This window comes from Pimephales promelas, chromosome 10 (assembly GCF_988280905.1).
Source record: "Pimephales promelas chromosome 10, fPimPro1.hap1.1, whole genome shotgun sequence".
Taxonomy (NCBI): domain Eukaryota; kingdom Metazoa; phylum Chordata; class Actinopteri; order Cypriniformes; family Leuciscidae; genus Pimephales; species Pimephales promelas.
Window position 1 is genome coordinate 21129267 of NC_142778.1, and position 27718 is coordinate 21156984.

Genomic DNA, 27718 nt, shown 5'->3' on the forward strand with positions numbered 1-27718 from the left:
ACTCTTAAATGTCAAGTTTAATCAATATGCCAGCTGCATTTAATGGATCCAGTCAATAGTTTTTGAGAAGGTCTAGCCGAACATTAGATTTTGAAATATTATTTAACAGGCTGCTGAGTGCGGTCATAAATCATGATATTTAAGTGCAATAAGTACTGAAACACAAACAAGACACACAAGTTTTTCTATTTTCTGCACATTTAATGATTGTTGAGATATGATTGAGTGACATTGCATATACAGGTTATGAATGTGAGCGTATCAAGTGTCTTTACGCTATATAAAACTTCATAATAGTGCTCAATATAAATATAAATCGTAAAAACCTATTAGATGGGACCATTGCACTGACCATCACAAGGCCATATTTTGACATGAATTTCAGCATTGACTTATTCTTTTTTTTTTATAATGAAAGAATTTGAGTAAAGAAGTTCTCATTAGACTGAAATATGGACTCTAGGATGCAGTTTATGGTGCATTTTCACAAAAATGCAGTGCACGTTCACAACTTCACAGTCAGAATTCGGCCCCTCGCTGGGTTTAAATGTGTCAGGGATGTTCTTGGAAACAAATATGTTGCTACGTACTAATTTAACCTAGAAAATGAATAGCTTCTGACTCGTCATGGTGTGTGGACATGATTTGAATGGTCCCAGAAACATGTCAGAGCAGATGTACACCAAGTAAAGACTGTATTGGATCAGCGCATCTAAATGAATAAACAGCTGTGCAAAGTATACAATAAAGCTTTTCATTCTCCTACTCTGTATGAATAAATAGATTTATAAATACATTTTTTTGCTGCTTTTCTGTAACGTCTGTGTCTAAGCACAGAATGACATCAATAATGCCTTGGGGGAAAAAAAAAAAACGGATATACTTGTTATTAAAAACTAGTTTTGTGATTCAAAAACCAAGCAAAGAAAATAGAAACATAAATATCAGTGTCGATATACTCCCGATAAAATCTTTTTAAAGATATCTACACATAAACATATGAATCTCTTATGACATGCAATACAGAAAACGTGAATTCAAAGTGGCAAACACAAACATAATTCACCAGATCCTTTTAAAACATAAATATCCCCCTCCCCCCAAAGATTTTAACGTAATACTTTAATAAACATTTTAAGTGATACGTTTTTTTTTTTAAAAATATACAATTTCTCAGTCATACAACATTTGATATTTTCTCAGAGGTTTGATGTGCACCTGGTTTCACATGAAGCTACCTGAGCACCAGGCTTAATCACAGTAACACGCTACAGAGAGTCGCTCTATAGGACCGGACAAAATAAACAGGTTGATTTTAAGATGATTCGCTGGGTTAAAACCGGCCCCTGGGTCTATTGATCAACCATCTCACCACCCTCGTTCAAATTTTGTATTTTTTGCCATGCGTCGCTCTATGAATATGTTGTGAAAATGCATTAGCAAAGTGAAAATTAAATTTGGGAACGCACCTTCACTTTCGTTCTTTCGTTTATACCAGTACTATCAGTAATCCCGAACAGATTAATACTTGATGTACATTCCAATGTGAGTATATATTAAACTAATTCAATCAAATAAAAAGTAAAAAGTTTTTCAGCAGGACACTATAAAATCCTTGTCAAGTCAATAATGTAAATACCTGATTTGGATAAGTAACCACTAAGCTACACCCATTAGATAAACGATCAAAATTATTACAGTAAAGCTCCTATTCCTAGCAGGTATCACATAAAAGTTGGTTTCAACACAGATTAGCAATTCAAATGTGCTTCTTAAAGGACATTAAAATACTTTTGTGGGAAGGCACAAGTCAAGAGCCGGGTGTCCAAACGTTTTAAATGGTTCATAGAGTTCAGTCAACAGCCTTGCCCTCACGATCAAGTGCTTCCTCCACACAGGTTGGTAGCGTCCTCAATTTCTCAGCAGCTGAGATTGGGACTCTTGACGGGATAAAAAAACAACAGTAGATGATGCCATATACAGACATAATCTGTAGCTTTTATCTTGAAAATTAGATATGTTTTAGTGGCCATGTCCTGACCTAAATATCATCCAAAACCTTTGGATTCAGGACATTCACATTTCACAGCAACATTTGAATAAGTCACTAAAAGACAGTGATTTGCAGCAATAAAATCAGATTTTGCCATTTGAATGCCAATGTGGAGTCACATGATGTGGTTTGTTGGTTTAGTTCAGACGCCTACTGCAGTGATGTGTGCGCACATTGTTTATTAGTCTAAACTAACTCAATGGGTGTTCTCTTATCTTATCAAGTTACTTTTGCATTTTTCTATTTCAGAAATGTTGAGTATGATGTATATATCCAAATATTGGAATTGGATTTCGTCTTTGGAATTTAGACAAACAGGTAAGACCTTTGAAAGAGGGTGGTGATTTCCTATTCCCATACAAAATGTGATGTGAACATAAATATAATTGCAAACATTTTTTGTCTTTGAACAAATTCACCTTCACAAGCACTCGCTCTATACTACATCCATCTATTGTAGTTCAGGTCACACAACATGAGTGTTTAAGGAGAAATCAAAATATAATCACTTTATTTGAATGCAGGGACATGGTGAACACACATAAAAGATCTGAGAAAAAACCCTCTTAAAAAAATACTATACAACTACTCACTTTAAATGCACACTTTAAGTCCATGAGGACCCAGCTACTCTAAGAATAGCTTCTTTTGAGCAATCAGAGCCTTACAGTTCAGACCGGGTTGCTTGTGCTATTTTGTGTCTTTAAAAAAGAGTAAATGATAGTTTAGTTTTCAAAGCAATAGTTCACATAAATTTGAACGTTCCATCAATATTTATTCACCCTCATGTTGCTTTAAAATCCATATGCTGTTGTTTTTTTTCAAAGAACACAAAAAGTGAATTTTTTTAAGAAATTGTATAGCTTGTTTCCATGCAATGATAGATAGATAACAAAAAATACTTTTGTTAATTGAAATGGAGCTTAAAAAAAAAATAGATAAAACATTAGAAGTGGTGCCTTGCCAACCAACTGAAATAAAATATTTTTATTATAAATATTTATCATAAATTTCAAATATTTTTGGTGAAGTGCTAAAATGACTAAAACTAAACTAAAGCAACATAACATAATTACTCAAATTAAAATAAAAAATTAAAATATAAAAATATTTTTTTATATACTAATAAATACAGAGCCCCTAAGGGACCTTTGCAAAAAAAAAAAAAAGAATATTGTGTGCGATAGAATTAAATTCTCTAAAATGCACAGGAAAACTATGGATTCACATAAGTTGTTTGTATGTTTAAATATTTCCATAAATATCAAATATATTCATAAGATGATTAATATCCCTGTTAAACCAATTCCTTAAAAATAAGGATTTATTGGTCGCGTTGTAACCAGATTTTTTAATCTAGAGGAGAAGTTTAAACTTTGACATCCATAATCTTGTTTTCCTCATAGTAATGATTAGGGTTGGGTATCGTTTGAATTTGAATTCCGATTCTGATTCCGATTGCGATTCCTTGTTTCGATTCCGGTTCCTAACGATTCTCGATTCCGATTCTTTTAAGAGGCAGGGTCAAAAAAGTTTAGCTAACCTTGCTAACCAACGGCCTTTCTGAAGGAAATAATCCTTTCTGAAGGAAATACTCCTTCTGTAAAAATACTTCTTTTGTCACAAATTTTGCATTTTGCCGAGATTTCGTTATTTTTAGAAAAGTGAAGCCACCCTTTGGATCGCCGACGTAAGGTACTCATGTTTGACTCGCGCGGTTATGCCAACACTTCCAGTAGACGCTTCTTCGTTGGTGTTGTTCAGCGGTTTCTTCTTCCACTCGGTGGATTGTGAATATCGAAACTAGGAATCGAAATTTTAACTTTTGAACGATTCCGGGAAAAACGAAAAGTTAGTCTCGGTTCCAATTGATACTCGATTCTCGATACCCAACCCTAGTAATGATAGTGACGCAAATTGTACGCAAACCGGAAATTGTAATGCATGCGCACAAGATACGTTTCACGTGAGAAATGAGATACGTTTCGCGTTCTTTATTATTATTATTTTTTTGCAAAGGTCCCTTTAGGGGCTCTGTAATACAAAACTATTATAGTATATAATAATACAAAATAAAACTGGAAAGTTGACACTTCATAAAATGCCAAATATGTCTTTCCAATTAATCTGTCTAAAGTGCATTTAAGTGTGCCTGTGAAAGTCATTTCAGAATTGGTGTGGAGATTTTCAATGAATACGAACGAACATACGTTTTGGTCTTGGACACACAAAGCTCGCTGATGGCTTCAGGATATACTTGGAATATTTTGTTATTTATATATGTTAGCAGCATGACTTTGGAACGACATGTGGGTGATTAAATAAAGACAGAATGTTCAATTTAGGAGGTTTGTCCTTTCAACAGGTATAAACTCATCTCTGAGTTTGTTTTATTCAGACTAGGCTGCGTGTCCCGCTGGAGTACCTGCGCTGGCTCAGCAGGTGGCGTGGTGGTGGAGGGGTCGGGGGGCAAAACTGATGCGGGTGATGATAAGGAGGCGGCGGGGGTGGGAGGGGCGGCTGCTGCTTGCCCCCCTCCCGTGACCTGGTGGGCGTGGACACAGCCGATTGGATGAGGCGGTGGGCGGGGTTGTGGCTGAGGAACGCCTCCACGTGGCCACGCCCGGCGGCATCCATGACGATCACCTTGACGATCTGCTGGCACTGGATCAGGGTGTCTGGGGAGATGGTGAGGGTGGAGCCAGGGGCGGGGCTAGGCAGGACGGCCAGGTGTTGCTGAGCGCTGGGTGGGGCCAGAGGAGAGCTGAGTTGGTATGTTTGGAGCCTGTTGTGAATTGACACCTAGTTTAGAAACAGCCAGAAGCAGGAAGCGTTATCAGCCTGGCCTGCTGCACTCTCACGGCCCTCTGGTGCGGATCACACGACGAGGCCATGCCACAGAGCATGCAGGCGGCAGAACGTGACACAACTACGTACATGCAGCGCAGTCGAAGTGGGTGAAAGCAGGGTGACGGGATTTGGATAATTAACTGCTATCTTATGCATTTCCTTTTATTACTGCGCTGCTAATCAGACTGTTATATTTTTATCCATCTGTAAGAAGCATTAAAGTGCCCCTGGAGTGCCTAGACGCTTGACAGCGAGGGTCTTTATTGCATGCTGGATAATTTGCACCTTGTTTTGACAGACCTTGAGTGCGTGTGTGTATGTGAAAGCAAACTCATGTAGCCTGTCGGTCCACACTAAACACTGCTTATTCCTTTTCGTTTTTAAAGGGTTAGTTCACCCAAAAATGAAAATTAAGTCATTAATTACTCACCCCCATGCTGTACCAACCCCGTAAGACCTTCGTTCGTCTTCAGAACACAAATGAAGATATTTTTGATTAAATTTGAGAGCTGTATAACTACCACATAGACTCCTAAGGGACTGGCTCTTGACGGCCCAGAAAGTCAATGAAGAAAATGTTTAAATATCCCAAGTGACTACCGTGGCTCAACTATATGTTTATCAAGCAACGAGAATACTTTTTGTGCGAAAAAACAAACAAAAATAACGAGTTTATTCGACTATTCCTTTTCTTCCTTGTAGGCCAGAAACGAGACTTCCTTAGATTTCCACGACGCATGCGCGAGAATTGCGATCTCCTTACACTACTTCAGTTCAGTTCTCGCGCATGCGCGTTATTTGTGTTCCGAAGACGAACGAAGGTCTTACGGGGTTGGTACAGCATGGGGGTGAGTAATTAATGACTTAATTTTCATTTTTGGGTGAACTAACCCTTTAATGAAGTATTTGAATGTGCCCCAGTGCGAGAGCTCCAGTTTAGGCTGTGGGCCCTATCATACACCCGGCGCAATGCCAAATGCGACGTAAGTGTTTTTTGCTAGTTTCAGCCCGATGCAGTTTTCATTTTCACATTCTGCGCATCGTTGTTTAAATGTCAAATGCACCCACTTGTGTGCCCGTTGGCATGCTGGTATGAAAACGAGGTGTGTTCAGGCGCATTGTTGGCATGTTGCTATTTTGAGGCAACTGAAATAAACTGGGCCACAATGAACCGCCCACCATTGACCAACAAAAACCTGGTCTAAAGTCCAGGCGCAGTATTGTTTTTTTTTTTTGTTATTTAAAGTACGCATTAGTAATATACGTCTATAGGCGGGATGTGAATCCACCATGGCGCAAACGCAACTGGCTTTTAAAGGGAACGGGATATTACACTCTAAAAAAACACCCATTACTCATTAAGAGAATAGAGACAACTCTTTTAGGCCCTGTCCACACTACTGCGTTTTCGTTTAAAAACGGAGAATTAAAACGAATACGATCTCCGTCCACACCAGCGTTTTATCTGTGTATTAGAAATGATCTCCGTCCACATTAAAACGACTGAAAACGCGGATCACGTGACCATTCACCAACACTGGGCATGCGCGTGACGGTGTAAACGGTGGCTGACGAATCAGGGAAGGATACGTCATGACTTATGACACCCAATCACAGAGCCGAGCGTGAGCCTCTGCGTCAGCGTTTCCAAACTCCTCCGTTTTGTTCCGTCTTCACTAAAACGCCCTCCGGAGATTCAAAACGCAAAACGGAGCTGCAGCGTTTCTAAACTTCTCCGTTTTAGGTCTTCGTTTTTTTCCGTTTTAGTCTGGACAGAAGGTGCAAACGTAGCAAAAGGTCTCCGTTTTTAAACGAAAACGCAGTTGTGTGGACAGGGTCTTAGGCCCCGTCCAGAGATTCAAGCCCTCCGGAGATTCAAAACGCAGCTGCAGCGTTTCTAAACTTCTCCGTTTTAGGTCTTCGTTTTTTCCCGTTTTAGTGTGGACGGGAGGTGCAAACGTAGCAAAAGGTCTCCGTTTTTAAACGAAAACGCAGTTGTGTGGACAGGGTCTTAGACCGATGACCATTTTCCCCATCGTTAAACTAGCAAAAGTGCACTTGTGCCGTGTGCTTTAGATTGTGCGCTTAGATTGTTAAAATAGGGCCCTGTATGTGTATGAATATGCTTGTCAGTGCGTCTTATTTAAATACACTATCGACATAATTTCCACTTATGGACTGGCATAAAGCCTTTTAAGTTGAAAGAATTTCACCCCACAACAGCAGCTGAAGTGAGAAGCCATAGATTAGAGATCACGATGAGGGGCAGAGGGTGGTGTTTTCTGTTATTGCTCTGCACGAGTGGTGTGTGATTGCAGTGAAGACACCGAGGGCAGGCGTCTCCATTCTGACAGGGACAGAGTGAGCTTAGGGGTCAAAGGGCAGGGAGTGGGGCCAGTGGGGAGGTTATCTCTGATTCTGCAAGGAGATAGTGATGTTAACTACAATACATGCTGTCACCACCTAAAAAAGTTTGGAAACACCCTAGGTTTAAAAATGGGACTATATCAGCATATAAATCCTCAACATTTTTGGTGTAAATGCATTGGCATATTATGCAATTGAAGACAATAAGAATACTTTTCTTCTTGATTGCACATCTTTTTAGCTTCACTGATTGATTGACAGAGCAACAGATCAATCAGAACTCAGTTTGAAGATGCTTTATAAACAGGATTTTTCTATGCTTTGAATTCATGGATTTTTTTTAAAATACATTTCCGTAGACATATATTTATATATTTCCATAGTCCCTTGCAACTTAATCATTGCAAAGTCATCACAAAAAATAATACAGTTTTATGCTGATATTATCAAAAGCCCACTTTGCCTAGGGGTCCAAAATTTTGGAGGACACTATAAATACATGCACACAGAATCGGAACATAATTTGCACTGCGCTCACACCACGATATACTGATACAAACCTCTACTGTGTTGCTTCCTGTTTTCTCATAAAAATCATCCCCTGCAAGCCATACAAATACACAAGACATGAAAAATAGTCTTATTTGTGTGTGTTTAAGTGTGTAAGTGTGTGTGTGTGTGTGTACCTGAAGCAGAACTAGATCCAGCGTGGATGTCTAGTTGTGTGCCGTTCTTGTTAGTTTGATTTCTCACAACCTGTTGTCTTTCTAGTTCCCCTGAGAAGCACATGCATAATTCACTTTAATGTTGGCCACCACAACCATAGCATTCAAACCACAGAGGAATGTAGAGAATTCATTTTTATTCAAGCTAGCCCCTTTAGATAATGATAATGAAGTAAAATTATTTTATTATTTATAGTGTTAATAAACAACACTGTGCATAGCCCACACACACAGCCTATACCCAATAATGTACTATAAATAGTGATGCTATTCTAAAGTGTATTAACCGGAAAAAGCACAAAACAGTCTTGTCAAAACTCTTAAAGGTCCCGTATTATGCCCCTTTTCACAAGATGTAAAATAAGTCTCTGATGTCCCCGGAATGTGTATGTGAAGTTTCAGCTCAAAATACCCAACAGATCATATTTTACAGCATGTTTAAATTGGGGCTCAGAAAAACGCGCTGTTTTAGTGTGTGCCCTTTAAATGCAAATGAGCTGCTGCTGCCAGCACAGGGGGCGGAGCTTCATGAGCTTGCAGTCTCTCAGGACAATTTCATCTCATGGAATGATGATAATATCAGAAACTCTCAGTAACGGTGTTCATTTCGAGTCGGACAATAATGCCTACAGAGTCAGAGTGCTGTATAGAGATGGAACAGGTATAGTTTAGTAGTTTAATTACGGTTATTATAACGTATTTGTCATCTGCTTGTATGTATCCATTATTTATTAATAGCCAACAAGTCTGCTGTTTCGGACCAGGTCCGAATGATGATCAAACATATACTGATGAGTTTAAAAGATGAATCGTAAGTTTTACTTCAGAAAATCACCATAAGAGCTGAGTAAACACAGTAAGTTATATTGAGGGAGCATTCCTGTGGGCGGAGGTTAGTCAAAAAACTGTTCTACTGACGTCATTAAAGAAGGAAGTAGAGGGATGTAGTCCAAACGGGCCGTTCGATGTAGACTACTTCTGTTAAATAAAATATCTCGCTTGGCATTGGACTTTGAGCTTTATAATTTTACAGATATTATTTATACTCTAACAACAACATTACACACTAACTAAAGTTTGAAATATGGGATCACGAAGAACGGGACCTTTAATAATAAAGATTCTTTTTTGACATTGATGGTTTCCGTGAAGAACCTTTACCATTCATAGAACCTTTCCATTGCCCAGTGTTCTTTGTAGTGGAAAGGTTTCTTTAGATTATTTAAATATTCTTTGCACAAAAAAAATGGTTGTTTTATGAATCTTTCACTGAAAGATTCTTTGGGCAAACCAAAATGGTTTGCTTGCATTGCTGCAAAATCTTTTGAACTCCTTATTTTTAAGAGTGAATAGACCAAAAATTTTCTGAAGCAAATGTGAGTGATGTTTGCCTGTAAAAACTCACCACTAAGATTGTTAAACATGTTGCTATGTGATTGCTAGGTGGTTTATTACTGTTCCCTGGAACAGTTTTTTTGAATTGAATTGAGCAAAATGAGCGGTAACAAAACTCACACTCAATCCGAATTTGTTCCATCTCTGCCACCTCTGCGATGCTCTCTCTCAGGTCCTCTACAAACTTGAGCAGCTCCTCTGAGCTCTGAGAACAGAAACTCACCACCTGCTTCTTCTCCGACGAGAACGGAGACAATATCGTGATTCCATGAGGGTAATCTGTGATGGAGAAAACACACTGTGTATCACACATCTGATACTCCAAGTATTGAGGAAGGTCCTGCTTTGAGGATTTGTGAATTTTCCTGTTTTTATCATTAAAAAAAAAAAATTATCCATCTGAATTAGGTTACAAATTAACAAAATGGTACTTAAAAAAAATTGGTCATTCTTCAGAAGCAACTGAGTTATATAAAAAGTGATATAAAGGGTTATTTATTTATTGTAATATTTTTCAATATTTAGACATTTTAGAACTTTTTTTACATACAAATACTGTACTGTAGTACTTTCATGGTCAATTAACGGTAACATACTTTTTACTGTATTTATAAATATTACAGTAAAATACTTATACAAATATTTATGTAGTAAAATATTAACATATACAACATTTAACTGTTTTGTGTGTGCTTGTGTTCTTACACTCATTCTCAAACAGATGGAATTGCATTCCCAGTAAACCCATGGCCTTGCAGAACGTGTATGTTGCGGCACTCTTCTTCTTGGGGCATAGTTTTAGGATCTAACATTATAAAAAAAGATTTAGTGTATTTTCAGTTGTTTGTTTGTACATGTGAGAATATGCTTTAATCTGTGTGTCTCTCACCACTATCAGGTCATTGAAGAGGAACACCTCTCTCTGATGTGAAGCCTGTTTCTGCGGTTTATTTACATCGGTGACCTCATAGAGTCGACTGCAGCACACCAGCCTACGGTGAGGAACTGACAGTATCTGAGGGAGAAAGAGAGAGATCAAATATGGGTACAGCTTCCGTCAGCACAGGAAATGAAAAGAGGGATTTCTGTTGCTGCATGGGCTGATGAAAGAAATTATATTTCATATGGAGGCACAGTGTTTTGCTGCGCTGTCATGTGGAATCTAAAATTACAGCGCCAAACTAATGAGCAGTTTCAGTCTCAAGTTTCCTTTTTTATACCTGTTTTTAGAAACTGATTCACTCACCTGTTAGCATACAGAAGTGGGAAAAATAATGACTAGAAGCTGTAATGTGAATTTAACTGGCTGATGCTTTGGGCAAATTTTTATGTTTACTTTATCATATGTCATATATGATCAAATTTAAGTTTCAGAATTGTATATGAAACCCATGTTGTTCACCTTCCCTATTTTTCAGCAAGTTCTTATGCAGAAACAGGTTCATTTGCAATAAGAAAAAAATATTAACCTTTTCCATTAATAGCACAAAACATACAAAGCGACCAGTGTAGTTTGATTACACAACAAAAAATTTTTATTGAATAAAAAACATTCAAGACAACCAGTGTAATTCCGCTTAACAAACAAATGTTTTTTATAAGCCGTTTCTTTTCAGTGAATTAAAAAACACACAGTATAGCACAACCAGCATAGTCTGAATCCTGAATAAATGACTCGTATGAGCTTTTTTTAGTGAATCAAACGCATACATCACATATGAACAGATATATTTAAAAAATATATAAAATATTTTCCTCCATTTTTTTTAATGGTTTTATCAAACTTGTGTATATATAATAGGGCTGTCACACAATTAATCGCGATTAATCACATCCAAAATAAAAGTTTGTGTTTACTACATAATATATGTGGGTGCACTGTGCATAATTATACTGTATATATATATAAATACACACGCATGTATATTTAAGAAAAAAATATTATTTATATATAAAATATTTATATTTATATATAATATAAATTATATAAACATCTAAATACAGTATATACATGAAAATATTTCTTAAATATCTGTATTTATATATATGCAAAATAATTATACACAGTGCACCCACATATATTATGTAAACACAAACTTTTATTTTGGATGCGATTAATTGCGATTAATCGTTTGACAGCCCTAATATATAAATAATATATAGCTGCGCTAGATGAGTGATAGTAATGGCAATGGCAATGTTTGGCTCAGCAAGACCCACAGTAAAGTTGAGGAGACAGTTTGGTCAGCTATCTCACTGTCTCTAATCACCTTTTCAAATCTGGTACACACCGAACCAAAAGGTGATGCACTTTTCACTTTTACATGACCTTTTTGATTAATTGGTAGAGAACTGACTCACCGTCTTCATTCCAAGAATACTTTGCTCCACCCTGGTAACGTAGGTCACATGATCCTCATTAGAGCGCAGCTCCCTTTGCTGAATCCGCTCGTAAATCCCAGCTAGCATCTCCCGTGGAATGTCTGCCCCATCGTCCACTCCTGAAGTGGAATTTATTTATTTATTTATTTATTTATTCTTTTTTTTTTTTTCATTATAATACAAAAGTAAAAAATATAGTTTAAAGGGATAGTTCACCCAAAAATGCCAATTTTTACATCATTTACTCACCCTCAATTTGTTCCAAACCTGTATGGGTTTTTTTCTTCTGATCAAAACTAAAGAAGATATTTTGAAGAATGTTGGTAGCCAAACAGTTAATTTAAAAATACTATGACTACCGTCAACTGTCTGGTTACAAACATATATATAATATCTTCCTTTGTGTTCAACCGAAGAAAGAAACTCGTACAGGTTTGGAACAACATGAGGGCGAGTAAATGATGACAGACTTTTCATTTTTGGGTGAACTCCATTTAAGGCAGGAAAAACTCTATAGCCTGTGTAATAGGAATAAATCTTTTGTTAAAGATCACCGCATTTAGAAAAGCAGAAGTGTCACATGTACTTTTAAGTGACTTATTGCTGTTTAAATTGATGATTTATTTGGCTCTGTGGTAAAGTCCTATTAGAAAGTGGAGCTTGACTAATAACAAGCTGATTTTGTTCCAGTCCCCATGTTTTTACATTCAATTTAAAGAAGAGCTCTCTTATACTGTATGAGTTTGCAGGAAGTAGGCAACAGATCAAAAATTATTTGATTAGAGACCAGGAATCTGTCCAAGACACAAACACACACACACACAGACTGTCTACACTCCAAGGAGATAATCAAAGTGACTCTTTTGATAAGAAAAATGCTAATTTAAACAGAGATTGAAAGCTGATTAAAATCGGCAAGATTTAAAATCAAATATTTAATCTCTGACCTCAAAACACCAACAAGCTCTGGTTTTAATTAACCTTCAAATGGTCTTCGTTTCCTGTTTACACTTCTGGGCTTCAGGGTCTATACAACCCCAACAATTGATTGAGTAATTGTACAAAAAATTATACATTTTTAATCATACAAATAATATTTCATTTTTTTGTTTACTTCTCATCTATTCATTAATGCTGTGTTTTTGGAGATATAAAGTACTTAATCCATATACCACACAATTCCTCAAATACACCATTAACTTGCATATGAAATATTATTTTTTATGATACATTGCATTTATGCTCTAGTACTAGGCCTTCATTTCTGTGTAAAAATGTTCATATTTATGCCAGATTTTTTTTTTTTTTTTTGACACAAAATATAATTCTTTTTTTTTTCACATTTCCCATTCATTTCAATGTGGGGTCATTGACCCCGAAGACCAGAAGTGTAAACATTTTTTACATACCTTCAGAACAACCAAATAAGGCCAGTTTGTGTGTGTGTGTGTATAGATAGATAATGTATGAAAAGTCACAAAATCTTATTCCACTGAGATGAACCTTTTTTTTTTTATAAAGTAAAATTCGATTGGGGTCATATAGACCCGATTGAGGGCTACCAAAGCGCACATAAACACACCTCGTAGGTTGCGTATGAAGTCTTCCAGCAGCATCTTGCGCTCTGGTTTTATGTTGGGACTGTACATGTCTGTGTTCAGCAGCACGATGGCAAAGGCCAAGATGAAGATTGTGTCGGGATTATGAAACTGTTGCACCACGTCAGGGTTACACATACAATATCTCTGACTGAAAGAAGGAACAACAGATGACAAAGCAAGGCGGATTATAGTAAATGTACCGCACCAAGGAAAAGCTGTGGATAAAATGGCCATAGTTAATCTGAAAAACTGCATGTGTGTTTAGGAAATAACTCTTCAGTGGTGTGTGTGATTCTCACCTGAATGCTTCAATGAGTCTCTCGACTTTTTGAGCTTCTCCTTGCACTCGCACGTGAGCCTGAAACTTCCTCAGAGCTTCATCCAGCTCCAGCATTGAAAAATCCATCTCATCCACCACACAGCTGAGAAAGAGAGAGAGAGAGGCCAAATAAACCTCATAAATGTGCTCTGTTTGAATTAAGAGCCCAATTTATGAAGCTCCAGCACTGTAAGAAATGAAAATCTGCTGTTATTACCTTCAGTGATTGGTTCTTAAATTATAAGCCCCAATCCTGAATATGCATTCATACGCTGGTTAATGCCGTCTTATTAACTCTAATCGTAATGTTTCCCTTTCAAAACAAGAATTTAATTTCATAGTTCGTTATTTAACATTATAGTTTCATATTATTAATTAACAAAATATTTTTTTCACATCTGCGAAAATGTTTTTTGTTTAGATTTTCAATTTATTGCCGTTGACAATTCTGATCTTTTTTCCATAATCTTGTCAATCCCTTGCATACATTTATTTCTATGTAGTATATTTGTGTATAGTTTTGGTCTATTTTGTACATATGTTATTCATCTATTATGTTTATATTGTGAATATGTATTTATTTATTTATTTATTACTTTTTTATCTTTATTTTATTACTATTTATTTATCTGGTTGCTGTTCCAGTGCACTGGAATCTTCTTTTATCACCAAGACAAACATACTGTACTTGACAATAAATCTCATTCTGATTCTTTTTTTTTTTTCAGTTTAAAAATGTTCAAATAATTGATGTTAAGGCTTATGTGGATTTTATAGGATTTAGGACTAAAAAATTGCTTCATCAGACAGATCGTTGGCAAAATGACTATATAGAAAACTTTGTGCATAAAAGTTTGTGAAGACATGACTCACTCTAACACATCTCTGTTGAACTGCCTTTTGCTGTTACCGAGGAACTCTCCAATCATCTGTCGGCTCAAACCCTTCCTCTGCAACAGGAAGTGAGCCACACCAATGGCGGTATCTGGAATAAAGCCCCTGGATATCAAGAACTGGATGCCTTTGTCTGGATTTCTGCAGGAAGATCAAGAAAGATGTAGATGAGTACTAACTTGTTTTTTTTTTCTAAAGAAAGCTAGAGCTAAGACTTTATAATAACTATCATTTAGACAATTTGCTAACATTATATTATTTAATGCTAATTATGATATAATATACCTTGATGTACATTTAAGGGGGGAGGGGGCGAAACACTCAGTTTGGGATTTTTACCCCCATCTAGCGGTGAAAAGGTATATGACCATCCAGTGAAATTTAGTTTCTGTTCCTCTCAATTCTGATTTCGTTTTAAATCCTACGGTGGCTAATGTAGTCCAAGATTAACATTAACATGGCTTCCAGTTCGACCTCGTCCATGAGTGTTAACTCAAACGTAAACGCGAAAGGCGAAGCTTGAATTAAAGATGGAGGGGCAACATGGCGACCGACATTAGAACCCCTTACCCGTATGTATTTTCAATGCCATATTATACACTCACGAGAATACTTTATTACTTGATCAAAGTAAATATACATTAAGTGTTTTTAGCTAAGAATAAACTAAAAGAGTTACACAGTGTAGCTTTAATCTTGAGTACCTATAGAGTAGTAGAATCCATCTCTTTAACATTGTAAACAACTCTGAATACACCATTGCCCCCATATACATTTTTAATATTTATACTTAAACGTACACTACCTGTTTACCCATTTTTTAATAAAGTTTCCACAAAAATATTACAAACAAAAATTGCTTTCAACATTGATGATAATAAGAAATGTTTCTTGAGCATCAAATCATCATATTAGTCCGTGCATTTCACACTAGGCCTTCAGTGGTGTCCTACTTTTAATAGTGTTGCAGCGCTACACTGCTAGAGTCCGGGAAAGGCCCGCGTAGAGAGAATCGAGCGAGTGAGTTCAGCTTGTTAGCTAGTGTACACTGTACAGTGGTTCTTGCGTTCTGATTCAGAAACGGAGCCTCCCTTGTCTTGTCCTTCAAGGGTTACAATAGTCCCTTGTCTGATGTTACAAAAAAAATTCATATTCATATTCACCATGGGAAACCTGGGGGCTGAAAAGCATTATACTCACCGAAACTACGGATCAATTTACACAAAATCCATCCTAATTTCTTTCCTCAATAAGACTTAAATTAAGGTTGTACAGGTTACTTTGATTCTGAAAGCCTCAAGGCAGATTTATTTGACGCTGGCAACACATGATGGCTGAAATATGATTGGATAAAAGCTCTAACATAAATATACACTACTGGAAGCAGCGCAACCAAAAGAAAAGCTATGAAATTAAGAGAATGGACTAATTGGGAATAATTTAATACTCATTCATGGAAACATTCTGATAGTGTTCAGGCCTTGCTGGACTACTTGAATGGACACCAGTGAAAGCTTCTGTTTTATTATTGCTATTGCATTGAGATGTTAATTTATAATAATACTGATATGTCCTTCTCAGTCTCTCTTTGTATTTTTCTGTTTCATTTTTTCTTTAGCATCAGTCTCCGAGATGACATCACTGTAACATGCATTTTTTCCACCTCTCCGAACATCCATCAGGTCACATCCGACCTTATACTGGCAAACGCACACACACACATACACACACGCACACACATTGTGAGTGAATAGCTGGAGAAAAAAAAATACAATTCCTGCATAGAGCTTGACAGAAACCTTGTAAAAACAACATTGTCCCTTGGTCACACAGCCTGAGTAAAACCGTGACTGTAGATCACCTGGTTACCATGGCAGCCGTGGCACTACTCATGTCAAGCATGTCAAAGTGAATCTGATCTGAGATTTCAATTGAGTGCTGATGCACTCTGAATCCTCTGAGGATTGGCTTTATTCTCTCTCTCTCTCTCTCTCTCTCTCTCTCTCTCTCTCTCGCTCTCTCTCTCTCTGTGTGTGTGTGTGTGTGTGTTTGTCTGAAAGAGCTACACACACAAAATGGAGCAGAGAAAGAGCTTCACAATCACCCCTGAGGGAGTGTAATATAGTCTTCTTGAGTACGTGTGTATGTATACATGTGCAAGTGTGTGTGTATTTGTCAGTGTGTATCAGCAGGCATAATGAAGATGCACTCAAACTCTTTAGTCATGGGCAAACTGACCCAGCAAACAAAAGCTCTTTTGTGAAATCATATTTTTATTTACAGCAAATGTACCCGCCAATAAAGTCTATTGTTTTTAAATTAGATTTAGTGGGTCTTACCGTCTGGCTAAAGTGCACATCACTATGACTGTTGCTCATATTTTGGATTAGTATTTGGAACAAATCTATCAAATGTTTGTTTGATTGCAAGGCTTATAAACCTTTAAACTGTAAACTTTTTTTTACCCCAAACTTTCAAATAAGACTTTGAAAAGCCAAAAATGAAAATTTACTATTAAAATCTTTGCTTTTCTAGTTAAATATTATAGGTTTTACTGTCTTTGTGGGAACATCTGAGCCTTACAAACAACAAAACCATTAACACACACTAAAAAGCCACTTTAAATGGAAAGATCCTTTAACCTTTGTACTCACACATTGAAGAGGTTGAGTCCAATACGGTAAAGGCGTTTGCGTGCGATATCTGTCGACAGCGTCCCGCAGGGTGTGTCCTGGCAGTGTGGGCGGGGCAGAGACAGAATCATCGTCTCGCACGCTGATGTCGAGGTGCTGCTGCTACTGACAGGCTCTGAGCTGTTTTCCGCCGTCTCGGGAGCAATCTGATTGGTCTGTTTCCCCTCCAGGCCCGCCCCTGCTGTCGCTGCTGCATCCGATCCGGTTGGCTGTTGGTTCTCTTTCTCTTCCTCGCTGGGAGGCGGAGGTGGAAACTCAGGCATCGCCGTGGCTGACGATGCCGATTGGCCTGCGATCTTTCCCCCTGTTTGGGCTTCAGAGCCGGTCTCCTTGGATATGCCGTTACCAAGGGAAACTGACTCCAGCATGGAGGAGGAGGAGAGGCGAAAGTTGTGGTTATCAATTTGAACAGTCACATCCCTGAAAGCCATCATGAGTTTACTGGCGCTGCGGGGTAAGTTCTCCCCACAGCCCCCTGGTGGGGCCTCCTGTAGGGTATTGGGGTCCATCAGGAGCCCCTCGGGATGGGATCCAGAGGGAGGGGCCACAGAGGACTTCTCTCCTTCCCCGTCTCTAATAGAACTCCAGCCGCTCAAAGCCTCGTCAATAGACCGTGCTAATGTCTGAACCTGGCAGGGAGAATAGAATAGAATAGAATAGAACAGAATACAACATATTTGAATTTAATGAAGTAAAACTGAATATAATAGAACCTAATACAACAGAATAGAAAAACATTTGTATGGTGTGAAAAGGGAAAAACATCCAGCATGCGGCAGTCCTGTGGGAGAAAATGCCTTGTTGATGCTTGAGGTCAGAGGAGAATGGGCCGATAGAAGAGCAACTTTGACTGAAATAGCCACTCGTTACAACCGAGGTATGCAGCAAAGCATTTGTGAAGCCACAACACGCACAACCTTGAGGCGGATGGGCTACAACAGCAGAAGAACCCATCGGGTACCACTCATCTCCCCTACATATAGGAAATAGGGAAAGGAGGCTACAATTTTCAAGAGCTCACCAAAATTGGACAATTAAAGACTGTAAAAATGTTGCCTCGTCTGATGAGTCTCGATTTCTCTTAAGACATTTCTCTTAAGACAGATGGTAGAGTCAAAATTTGGTGTAAACAGAATGAGAACATGGATCCATCATGCCTTGTTACCACTGTGTAGGCTGGTGGTGGTGGTGTAATGGTGTGGGGGATGTTTTCTTGGCACACTTTAGGCCCCTTAGTGCCAATTGGGCATCGTTTAAATGCCACGGCCTACCTGAGCATTGTTTCTGACCATGTCCATCCCTTTCTGGCCACCATGAACCCATCCTCTGATGGCTACTTCCAGCAGGATAATGCACCATGTCACAAAACTCGAATCATTTCAAATGGGTTTCTTGAACATGACAATGAGTTCACTGAACTAAAATGGCCCCCACAGTCACCAGATCTCAACCCAATATGGGAGCTTCGTGCCCTGGATGTGCATCCCACAAATCTCCATCAACTGCAAGATGCTATCCAATCAATATGGGCCAACATTTCTAAAGAATGCTTTCAGCACCTTGCTGAATCAATGCCACGTAGAATTCTGAAGTTCTGAAGGCGAAATGGGGTCAAACACAGTATTAGTATGGTGTTCCTAATAATCCTTTAGGTGAGTGTATTATTACTTGTTGTAAATAAGGGTGTTTTTTCAATGCTGTGAACAAATTAGAATTGCAAAGAGCATATGCAGTAAAAATTTGAAACATACAGTAAATATTCAGTGTCTTGTACTCAGTTACCTCATTAAATACAGTAATGTGTAACTTTACTGTAGTTTGGCTACGGTAATGGCTGTGCAAATAGTATATAGTGCTGTCTTGAGCATTTTGAGGTAGTGTCACCAAGACCAGACTTTTTTGCATTGGAAAACATTTACAGAGTAAACTGTCAGTATGAAAACATGACAAAGGCATTTGACTATCTTGTTCAAAAACAATGGTGTCAGGACTTTTCATCTTGACGACACTGACACTTTCATTGACATGAATACCTGCTTTTGAGGAATGAGCTATCCAATTGTTTTAAGAACTGCATTAACCATTGTGCAAATGTAAATAGGGATGTGAGAAATGCACCAAAGCAACTGAGAAAAACTGTAATAGTGTAACTGTACCTGTTCGGTGAATGTGTCCTCCAGGTGTGTGAGTGTGGTTGTTGTGGTCACCGGCAGTGATGTGGAGTGTGTGAGCGGGATGCCCATGAGCGAGCATCCTTCCATCAGCGCCCGCTCAGCAGAGAAACTTTCCCTCTGCACCCGGACCCTGCGCACCGACATACGCCGCGGGATCCCACTCTCCAGAACTGAGTTACGGATCTTCTGGAAGTTCTTGCTGAGCTGGTACTGGCGGAACGCCATCTGAATCTTACAGGCCGCACGCCGCGAAATCAAAGGACCACCGTACTTTTGCTCCAGTTCCTCTATCTATGGACACACAGAAAATAAATGATTGACTCAAATTGATCTCCAACTTAATATCTCTAACAGTCAGTTTCACATGCACAGATGCCTGTCCGTTGGGGCTTACCTGTTTTTGTTTGAGATCAGGAGAGAGCTCATATTCTGGAGGATGTGAGCAGGGCGGCACGTCAGGCTGACCGTCTTTTTTCTCATCTCTCTGTTCCTCTCCCGCAGCAGGAATCGAGCTGAGGATTCGAATGACACAAGTGAGAAGTGGCTGACCCAGATTTGCTGTCTTTTAATCTAGACTGATCAGAACCCAGTGCGCATTCACGACTAATTAACTCTGCTTAATTACTACATGCAGGGTTTCACGGGTTTCAAATTCAACGCAGTCTTCGTGGGAAATGAGGTAATCAAGTGATGGTTTTAGATCATCGTTTAATTATCAGAAACTTTACATTGAATTTGAAACCATTCATTGAATACATTTGATTTCATTTAAATTGTATATTTCTTCAAACAGCTCTCTCTACATTATCTTACGTAAGCCCATATATGACAAAGCCATTTTCCTCTCATGTTGAGCTCATGAAAAGCATCTCAGAGTGGAAAGCGTATGTTTAAATCATGAGAGATGTCACAAAGTAGGTTTCTTCTGCTTAACAACACAGCTCAACCCCATTTCCATTTTCTCTAGGTTCTCTCTCTCAGTGTAGACACGGGTTTACAACACACACACTCCAGACCGCATTCACTGTCAGCACATTAGCTGCTACCCTGGAGTAAAGGCCACTTAAGCTCTGTAAGCACTCATACACGAGGGGCAGAGAGCAGGGTTTCCATCTTTCATGCACCAAGTGCTGTTTGCCTCCAAGGAACGAGAACAAATGCAGCAGAACCTTAAAAGAGAGTGAGAACAGACACCAATCCACATGGTCGGTACAGATCATTAAGTTTCTACACAGTTGATCTGAGGACCCAATCTGATATCAGTTCTTATGTGAGAGTTTTTCAATTTTCAAGAGCTCACCAAAATTGGATAGTTGAAGACTAGAAAAATGTTGCCTGGTCTGATGAGTCTCGATTTCTGTTCAGACATTCAGATGGTAGAGTCAGAATTTGGCATAAACAGAATGAGAACATGGATCCATCATGCCTTGTTACCACTGTGCAGGCTGGTGGTGGTGGTGTAATGGTGTGGGGGATGTTTTCTTGGCACACTTTAGGCCCCTTTTAGTGCCAATTGGTAGTACAAAGTGGTGCAGTTAGCAAAGAATTTGGTGTCATCTCTTGTGATATGACTCAAATAAATATGATTTCTCTTTCAAGCTGTTTAAAAAACAGATTGAGCATGACCACAAGTTTCAACATCAAGCAGAAACCCGGACTGTCGATTCCTGCAAATAAAAGGTGAGAAGCTATTAATGCTCACTTATTTCCCCCCCCTTTTTTAAATTTTCTCAGCATTTGGAAAAAATTAAAGCTGCTCTCCGGTTTATAAATAATATATTCTGCAAACTTCATTACTGTTTGCTCAGGCTGGTTAGTGACTTAAACAAATTTCTAACCCTAAACATTAAACTTTAGTTTACCACTGAACCTGGTCACGTCCCAAAACTAAAAGGCAAAGTGCCAGCAAGTTTTGAACACCCAAGCATGTTTCCTCCTCATTCATGTAATTTCTTGTAAAAATGCTAATGTAAAAACAATCCTTAACTATAGGCTATGTTACCTTATTATATACACGCACACTGAAAGAAAGCAATATCTGTAGAAAAATGGAATAATGTCCTTTTGAGAAAAGTTTTCAACCCTAAAACACAATACAATTCAACAGGCCTAATTCAAAATATAGGTAAAACAGAAAAAAGATACGAAAAATTGCTTCATGTGAACTCTGGGCCTCACATTTGGCATTTGAAAATATGGCCCTTTGAAAAATTGTAGATGTTTTAACATGACATTACACTGTATATAAAGTGTGTGTGTATTTTACTGTAAAATACTGTCATATGTTTTTTAGAAGTAAAATATATGAAATACCATAATTTACAGTGGAAAACAGAAAGGAAATACAACAGTAATATTTTCTAAAAGTCTCTACATGACATCACATCACATCATTTTTTTTTTTTTTTTGTCTGTGTGTTTTGTTACATTTTATGTTATTTATTTAATGTGTTTAATGCAGTATTTTGGTGTCGTGTGTTACCCTGATGGTGTTTTGTTTTCCTATATATGAATATTGGCCATGTTTCATGGACATGCTACTTTTAAAGAACTTTCTAATAAACTGTATAATTTTGGTAATTATCAGTACATTTGAAAGGTAAAAAGCATTTTAAGTAGATTGATATATTAACACCATCATTTAATGAAATATACAATTATAAGAAATAAATTATACAGGCATCCCATAATACCGCCTTTACAGTATGTTTTACAGTGATTTTAAGGCTACCACATCAGCCAGTTTTCTTTCTGTGAAGTTAAAAGTACAATTTCGATTAAGTGCTTATCTTGGTTTCAGCCATTATTGGCACAAAATGTAAATAACGCTGCTCTTTTATTATGTTCAAACATGTTCAACAAATGATTCAGACTTTTCTGTAAGGGTAAAAAAAATTAATTTTTAAGGGTAAAAAGGGTAAAAAAAGTAATTTCTGCCTTATCAGTTTGCTAAAAAGGTGATCATTTCTACAGATTTGGACACAAAAGTATGGGTTTTCTGTTGTTTGGAACTGATTATGTTCACAGTTATAAAGTACTCTTTTATTAAGAATAGCTTTTAAAACTTGGTTTTGTTGGCAGCATAAATTTTGCAGTCGACAAACCTCTGGTTTGAAGTTCCCAAAATAGTGCAGAGCTGCCACATTCACACATGCACATGCACATCACACACACACACACAGCCTCTCTCTCCACCTGAGTGACGGTGCTTATCCATGCCGAGAGTTTTCCAGTCTATCAGACAAAGGACGGACCAGGGTTAAACTACACCTGCAGCATGCACTAACTCTCTTTCTCTCACAAACACACACACACACACACGTACATTCCGTTGGCTTGAATCCTATTACCCAGAATGCCTCAGGCCAAGCGACCAGGGACCGCAAACAGAAAACCACTACCATTTAAAAGATGGAATACTAAACCAATGCAGACAGCTATGGCAAACACTCTCCTTACTGCTGCTCATATTGCACATTTTGCTTGCCATTTAGAAAGTGTAACTCTGTTCTGATTGGCTTGTTACAGAAGGTGTCATCCTCACCTGGAGCAGGTTTTGGATTCTCCCTCTGGGGCCTCTGGTGCTGGACAGCAGAACTGGTGCAAGACGGTCTGACTCCTGAAAATGTTCAAATCCACATTACGGCAATTACTGTAATACTATTATTTATCATGTCATTTCATTGGTCTTCCTCAAGCACTTGCACTTATATTAGCTTAGTGGGATGGTATTGAACTAGTTTTGCTTCAGAATCCAGATTATTGGGCTTTAAAGGAGTAGTTCACTTTAAAATGAAAATTAGCCCATGATTTACTCACCCTCAAGCCATCCTAGGTGTATATGACATTCTTCTTTCAGACGAGTACGATCAGCAACACCTTGACGCTTCCGAGCTTTATAATGGCAGTGGATATATTCATATTTAAAATGTTGTAAAGTAAAATAATTGTAATTGTGACGTCGCAAAGTAGCGTAGTGCGTCATGGCGTAGCGTTAATATCAGCAGTACGCCGCATTACTCTCTAAAGTTGCACTTTACACTTAAAGGGATAGTTCACTTTGAAATTCATTTTTGATATGTTTTATCGGGCATCCAAGATGTAGGTGTCTTGGTTTCCACAGTATTTTCAATTTTGATATTTTTCAGTCAAACTGTTGTTGTTTATCACAGAGATTTCGGAAGTTTTTCCTTTCACTAAACATATTTAAATATATCGAAATCGTCTTCCATTGCGATTTCCTGTATATCTAAATATGTTTAGATCTTCACAGTGAAAGGTAACACTTCCGAAATCTCTGTGTAAACAATGAGTGACGTACACACGCAAGCGATCACTTCCGGCGCATGCGCAGACCGAAGCGCCTTTGCCGTCAGATCAGTTGGACTTGGCTGTGGTTACACGAGGTAAAAACGATATAAATACTGTTCATTTTCTCACACAAACCGCTCGTTTTATGTCTTGGGCCATCAATGTGTACTTACATTTACGAGTCATTAAATCATGTTTAATTTTGTCTTCTCTGTGCATGCTCTTTGAGGTGAGCCCATATACCTGCATTATATGACTGACAGACAACAACGGTTTGACCGAAAAATATCAAAATTGAAAATACTGTGGAAACAAAGACACCTACATCTTGGATGCCCTTGAGGTAAGATAAAACATATCAAAATTAATTTCAAAGTGAACTAACCGTATGTCTGTTTGTCCGGAAGCTATTATTTCAATTTATAAACTTTTAAACATGAATATTTTTCACAAACTCATCGCTTCGCTTCAGAAGGCCTTTATTAACCCCCGGAGCCGTGTGGGAGCTTTTATAATGGATAAATGCACTTTTTTGAGCTTCAAACTGATGGTTGCAATCCACTGCCAATCCACTTCAAGTGGAGCCGTTGATTGGATGAGAGCAGTTGACCAATAGAGCCAATAGAGTAAATGGATTTTTTTCATTCTTTTTTCTATTCATATTGTTAGGATTGTACTATATAACCATAACCAGCATCTAAACGAGGATATTAATAATGAACAATCTTTGAAATCGTATACCCAGCTTTAATATAACTCCGATTGTATTCGTCTGAAAGAAGAAAGTCATATACACCTAGGATGGCTTGTGGGTTGAGTAAATCATAGGTTAATCATTTTAAAGTGAACAACTCCTTTAAGAAAATGTTTGTATTTGGTAAACTCTTTCAACCAAAACAACTTACATTGAATTCAAAGTACTGTATGCATGTTATCAGTTTATGCATTCTATGTTAGCGGTGTCATACTCTTCAACTTGAGCTACAGGAAATAGCAACCAAAATGACAGCCAGACATTCACTGCAGAAAACAAATTATAGTTGGCAAAAACCATGTCCTTGATGCAAGTGAGCCTGTATTTAATGTATGATTATTTGCTCTACCAGGTGTCTACAACAATCAGAACAGACCTGCAGTTGAGAACCACTAGCCTTCTTGATGCTAAACAACATTAAATGAATTTCGAAATGAAATGTTCACAAAGCAAGGGTACTGTATATAAATGGCTGCTCACAATCCCCTACTCCTTCCTGTTTTCTGTTTCTGTGAGTCTTGTTTGAGCCCTCCATTGTTGACAGCACATCAGATATGTTTACTTCTCACTCCAGCAAAACATGAGAATGTGAAGTGCTATTAATATAATCACATTTGCATATCACTTCCTTACACTCCCGCTATTGTGGTTAGTATGCAATATGCATTATTAATATTCTGTTGTACATGTAAAATTCCCAGCTGCTTTCTTGTTTTGTTTTTTGCTACATTTTTGTTTCACGGAAGAAAAAAAACAACATGAGGGTTAGTAAATGATGGCAGAATGTTGTCGCAAACAGTCCATCTTCACTCACTAAAAAAGATGCAACAGTCTCAAAATAAACCTGTCATAACCAGACGATAATGATGATAGCGATGTGAGATTAACTTTAATGAGCTGCGTGCATGAGCATAATTCGGCTTTAAAACTCATTAGCAATGAGAGTCTCACACTTCCACATCAACTAAACGTATTCTGTCTTAAACGCAAGGTAACATACTTTCAGACTCAAGACTAAGTGTTTTACCCTAAAGGAAACGATAATGCTACAATTAAACAAATCAGGGCAGAATGTATCATTCCAGTTTGGCTCAAGGGGTTACACACACAGGGAATACGCTACAAATTCAGCGTGAGATGTGCACTGAAGCAGATGAGCAGCCGTAATAGATGACGAGCGCACACACACACACACACACTCAGTCTCTCAATCTTTCTCTCTCTTACTGTGGATTAGATTCAAGCTGGCGGATCAAATTCACATACACTATGGGAATGTCACTTAAAGCCTCTCTTGATGGATAAATGTGTGTGTGTGCGCATGTAGATCCCTGGCATTAAAGGGTTTTCAGTGCTTTTTAAAATGCATTCTTGCAGCAAAATAATCAGGTGCATTAAAAACCTCTTTCTTGAGACCTTTTGCCCTGGAAAGAGTGAATGTACTGAACTAATGCTGACCTATAATCGTTTTTCTTCCATTTTAGAGTGTGTGGTTATTTCAAAACTGGAAATAGCAATGCAAACACGCACAGTCTCTCGCATATAGCCTACATATAATAACTGATTACACACCCACGTGATCTTAAAAAAAAAAAGGTTTTATAAATGCAAATCATCATTTGTTTTATGATCACTGAATTATTGATGTGCAATTTCATATTCACTGTGGCCTGCATAGTGAAATTCCTCTGTTATGTAATCCTGTTGGCGCATCTAATCTGCCTCGACATCTCACCGATCTGGTGTTTTCCTAAAGAAAGAGTGATTTGGGAAACTGTATGTGAACTCACTCAGATGTCCGTGGGAGTCCCACAGCTCGGCACAAGGTGGCAGGTGTCTGTGGGACCAGGGACCTACAGCAGGGGTTCTGAGCTTCATCATCATCTTCATCAGCAGAGTCCGGATTGGCATTGCTGGGTCCAGCAGGCACAAGCTGCATGTCCAGAGGGGAATGATGCTCCTGCTGAGTTTGACTAACCGGGGGTGTCCCGGCTCTGCTGGTTCGGGGCAGGCTGGAGGTGCGGGGTGGCGGAGGCGGGTGATAGCGGGGAGGGTGCCGGTGATGGCTGCTGCTGGAGTCCCGGAGCTGCCGGTTCTCACCCGCTAGATCCTCCAGCCGGCGCTCGAGTATGTCTATCCGGTATCGCTGGGTTTGGATCAGACTCTGTTGATTCTGCACGATGGCGGTGAGCTCCTTCAGATAGAGCACCGCCTGCAGAGGGTTCTCCAGGAGGCTTGACATCCCGTGCGACGCTCCTCTTGAAAAAGCCGAGCAAAATAATGTGATCCAAGCAGGGCGTCTCGGTGTCAGTAGCCTCCTCTTGATGTATGGGTTGGTTTAAATGGCTGAACTGAGAGAGAAAGAGAGACGGTAAGAGCGCGAGACCCCCTCCTCCGCCTCCACATCCGTGTCCAGAGCGCGCATGAAGGGATGCGCGGAGTGTTGCTGATGCGAGGATGTCCAAACACAGGATTGAAGGGGGCGTGGCCGGATTCGCTAGTGACGTCAGGCGGCACGCAATCAGGCGCAATAACAGAGTGGTTTAATTTTATTCTGATGTTTATTTCATTTTTGCTGTATTTACGAACTGTGATGCTTGTATGTTTGTAACTTGCATTCTAATAAAAAAATAAAGTAAAAAAACAGAGTGGTTTGTTAAGTCTCAAAGCTAAATAATTAGATATCAACATTTACTTTGTTTGTTAATTTCATTTTTGTTTATTCTTACAATTGATTCGGATTTGTTGTTATTAAAGAATCATCATTATCGACATGGCTCCTTTGGTTTGCATCTTCAGTAGCCTGTAGGCTAGCCCAGGCTACTCATTAAAATGTGTATTTAAAATGCCTATGCCCAGAGTCTTATTTTATTGTTACAAATGTAGATTTCTGTTACTTAGTTACTAAATTAATGTTCTTTTTCTCTAGCAGAGTGCATTCACATGATTGTTGATCACTAAATACTAAAGCGTCAATACAGATAAAAAATGTAAAAGGTAGGCTATGTGACCATGGTTAGTCATATAGCCTACACTACAGCTAATCTGAAACGTAAAATCGTCTTTTCGAGTTTATTTAGACTAGGCCTAGATGGAATCCAACACAAAGTCAAGTGTTTATTGGTAGATATTCTTTCATAATTATTTTAATATTCTAATGACCAACACAAAAGGTAGCCTACAGAAAAATACAAGAGGAA

General features: G+C 38.4%; 1 protein-coding gene across 3 annotated transcripts; it reads right to left on the reverse strand.

The window, feature by feature from the left end:
* Window positions 1-387: 387 nt before the first annotated feature.
* Window positions 388-26989, reverse strand: iqsec3b (IQ motif and Sec7 domain ArfGEF 3b). Of its 3 annotated transcripts, none has more exons than XM_089135456.1 (15): window positions 26309-26989; window positions 22998-23072; window positions 19848-19965; window positions 19436-19744; window positions 17241-17908; window positions 14566-14727; window positions 13673-13795; window positions 13355-13521; window positions 11752-11891; window positions 10280-10405; window positions 10096-10195; window positions 9511-9669; window positions 7957-8046; window positions 7831-7871; window positions 388-4855 (listed from the first exon to the last, which is right to left on the reverse strand). In XM_089135456.1, exons 1-15 carry the CDS (start codon window positions 26758-26760, stop codon window positions 4448-4450), a joined length of 3138 nt encoding a protein of 1045 aa, XP_088991582.1. In that variant the 5' UTR covers window positions 26761-26989; the 3' UTR covers window positions 388-4447. The 3 variants fall into 3 exon arrangements, with proteins under 3 accessions (XP_088991582.1, XP_088991583.1, XP_088991584.1); XM_089135457.1 differs by having other exon boundaries at window positions 4674-4838; XM_089135458.1 differs by having other exon boundaries at window positions 4676-4796.
* Window positions 26990-27718: the final 729 nt, after the last annotated feature.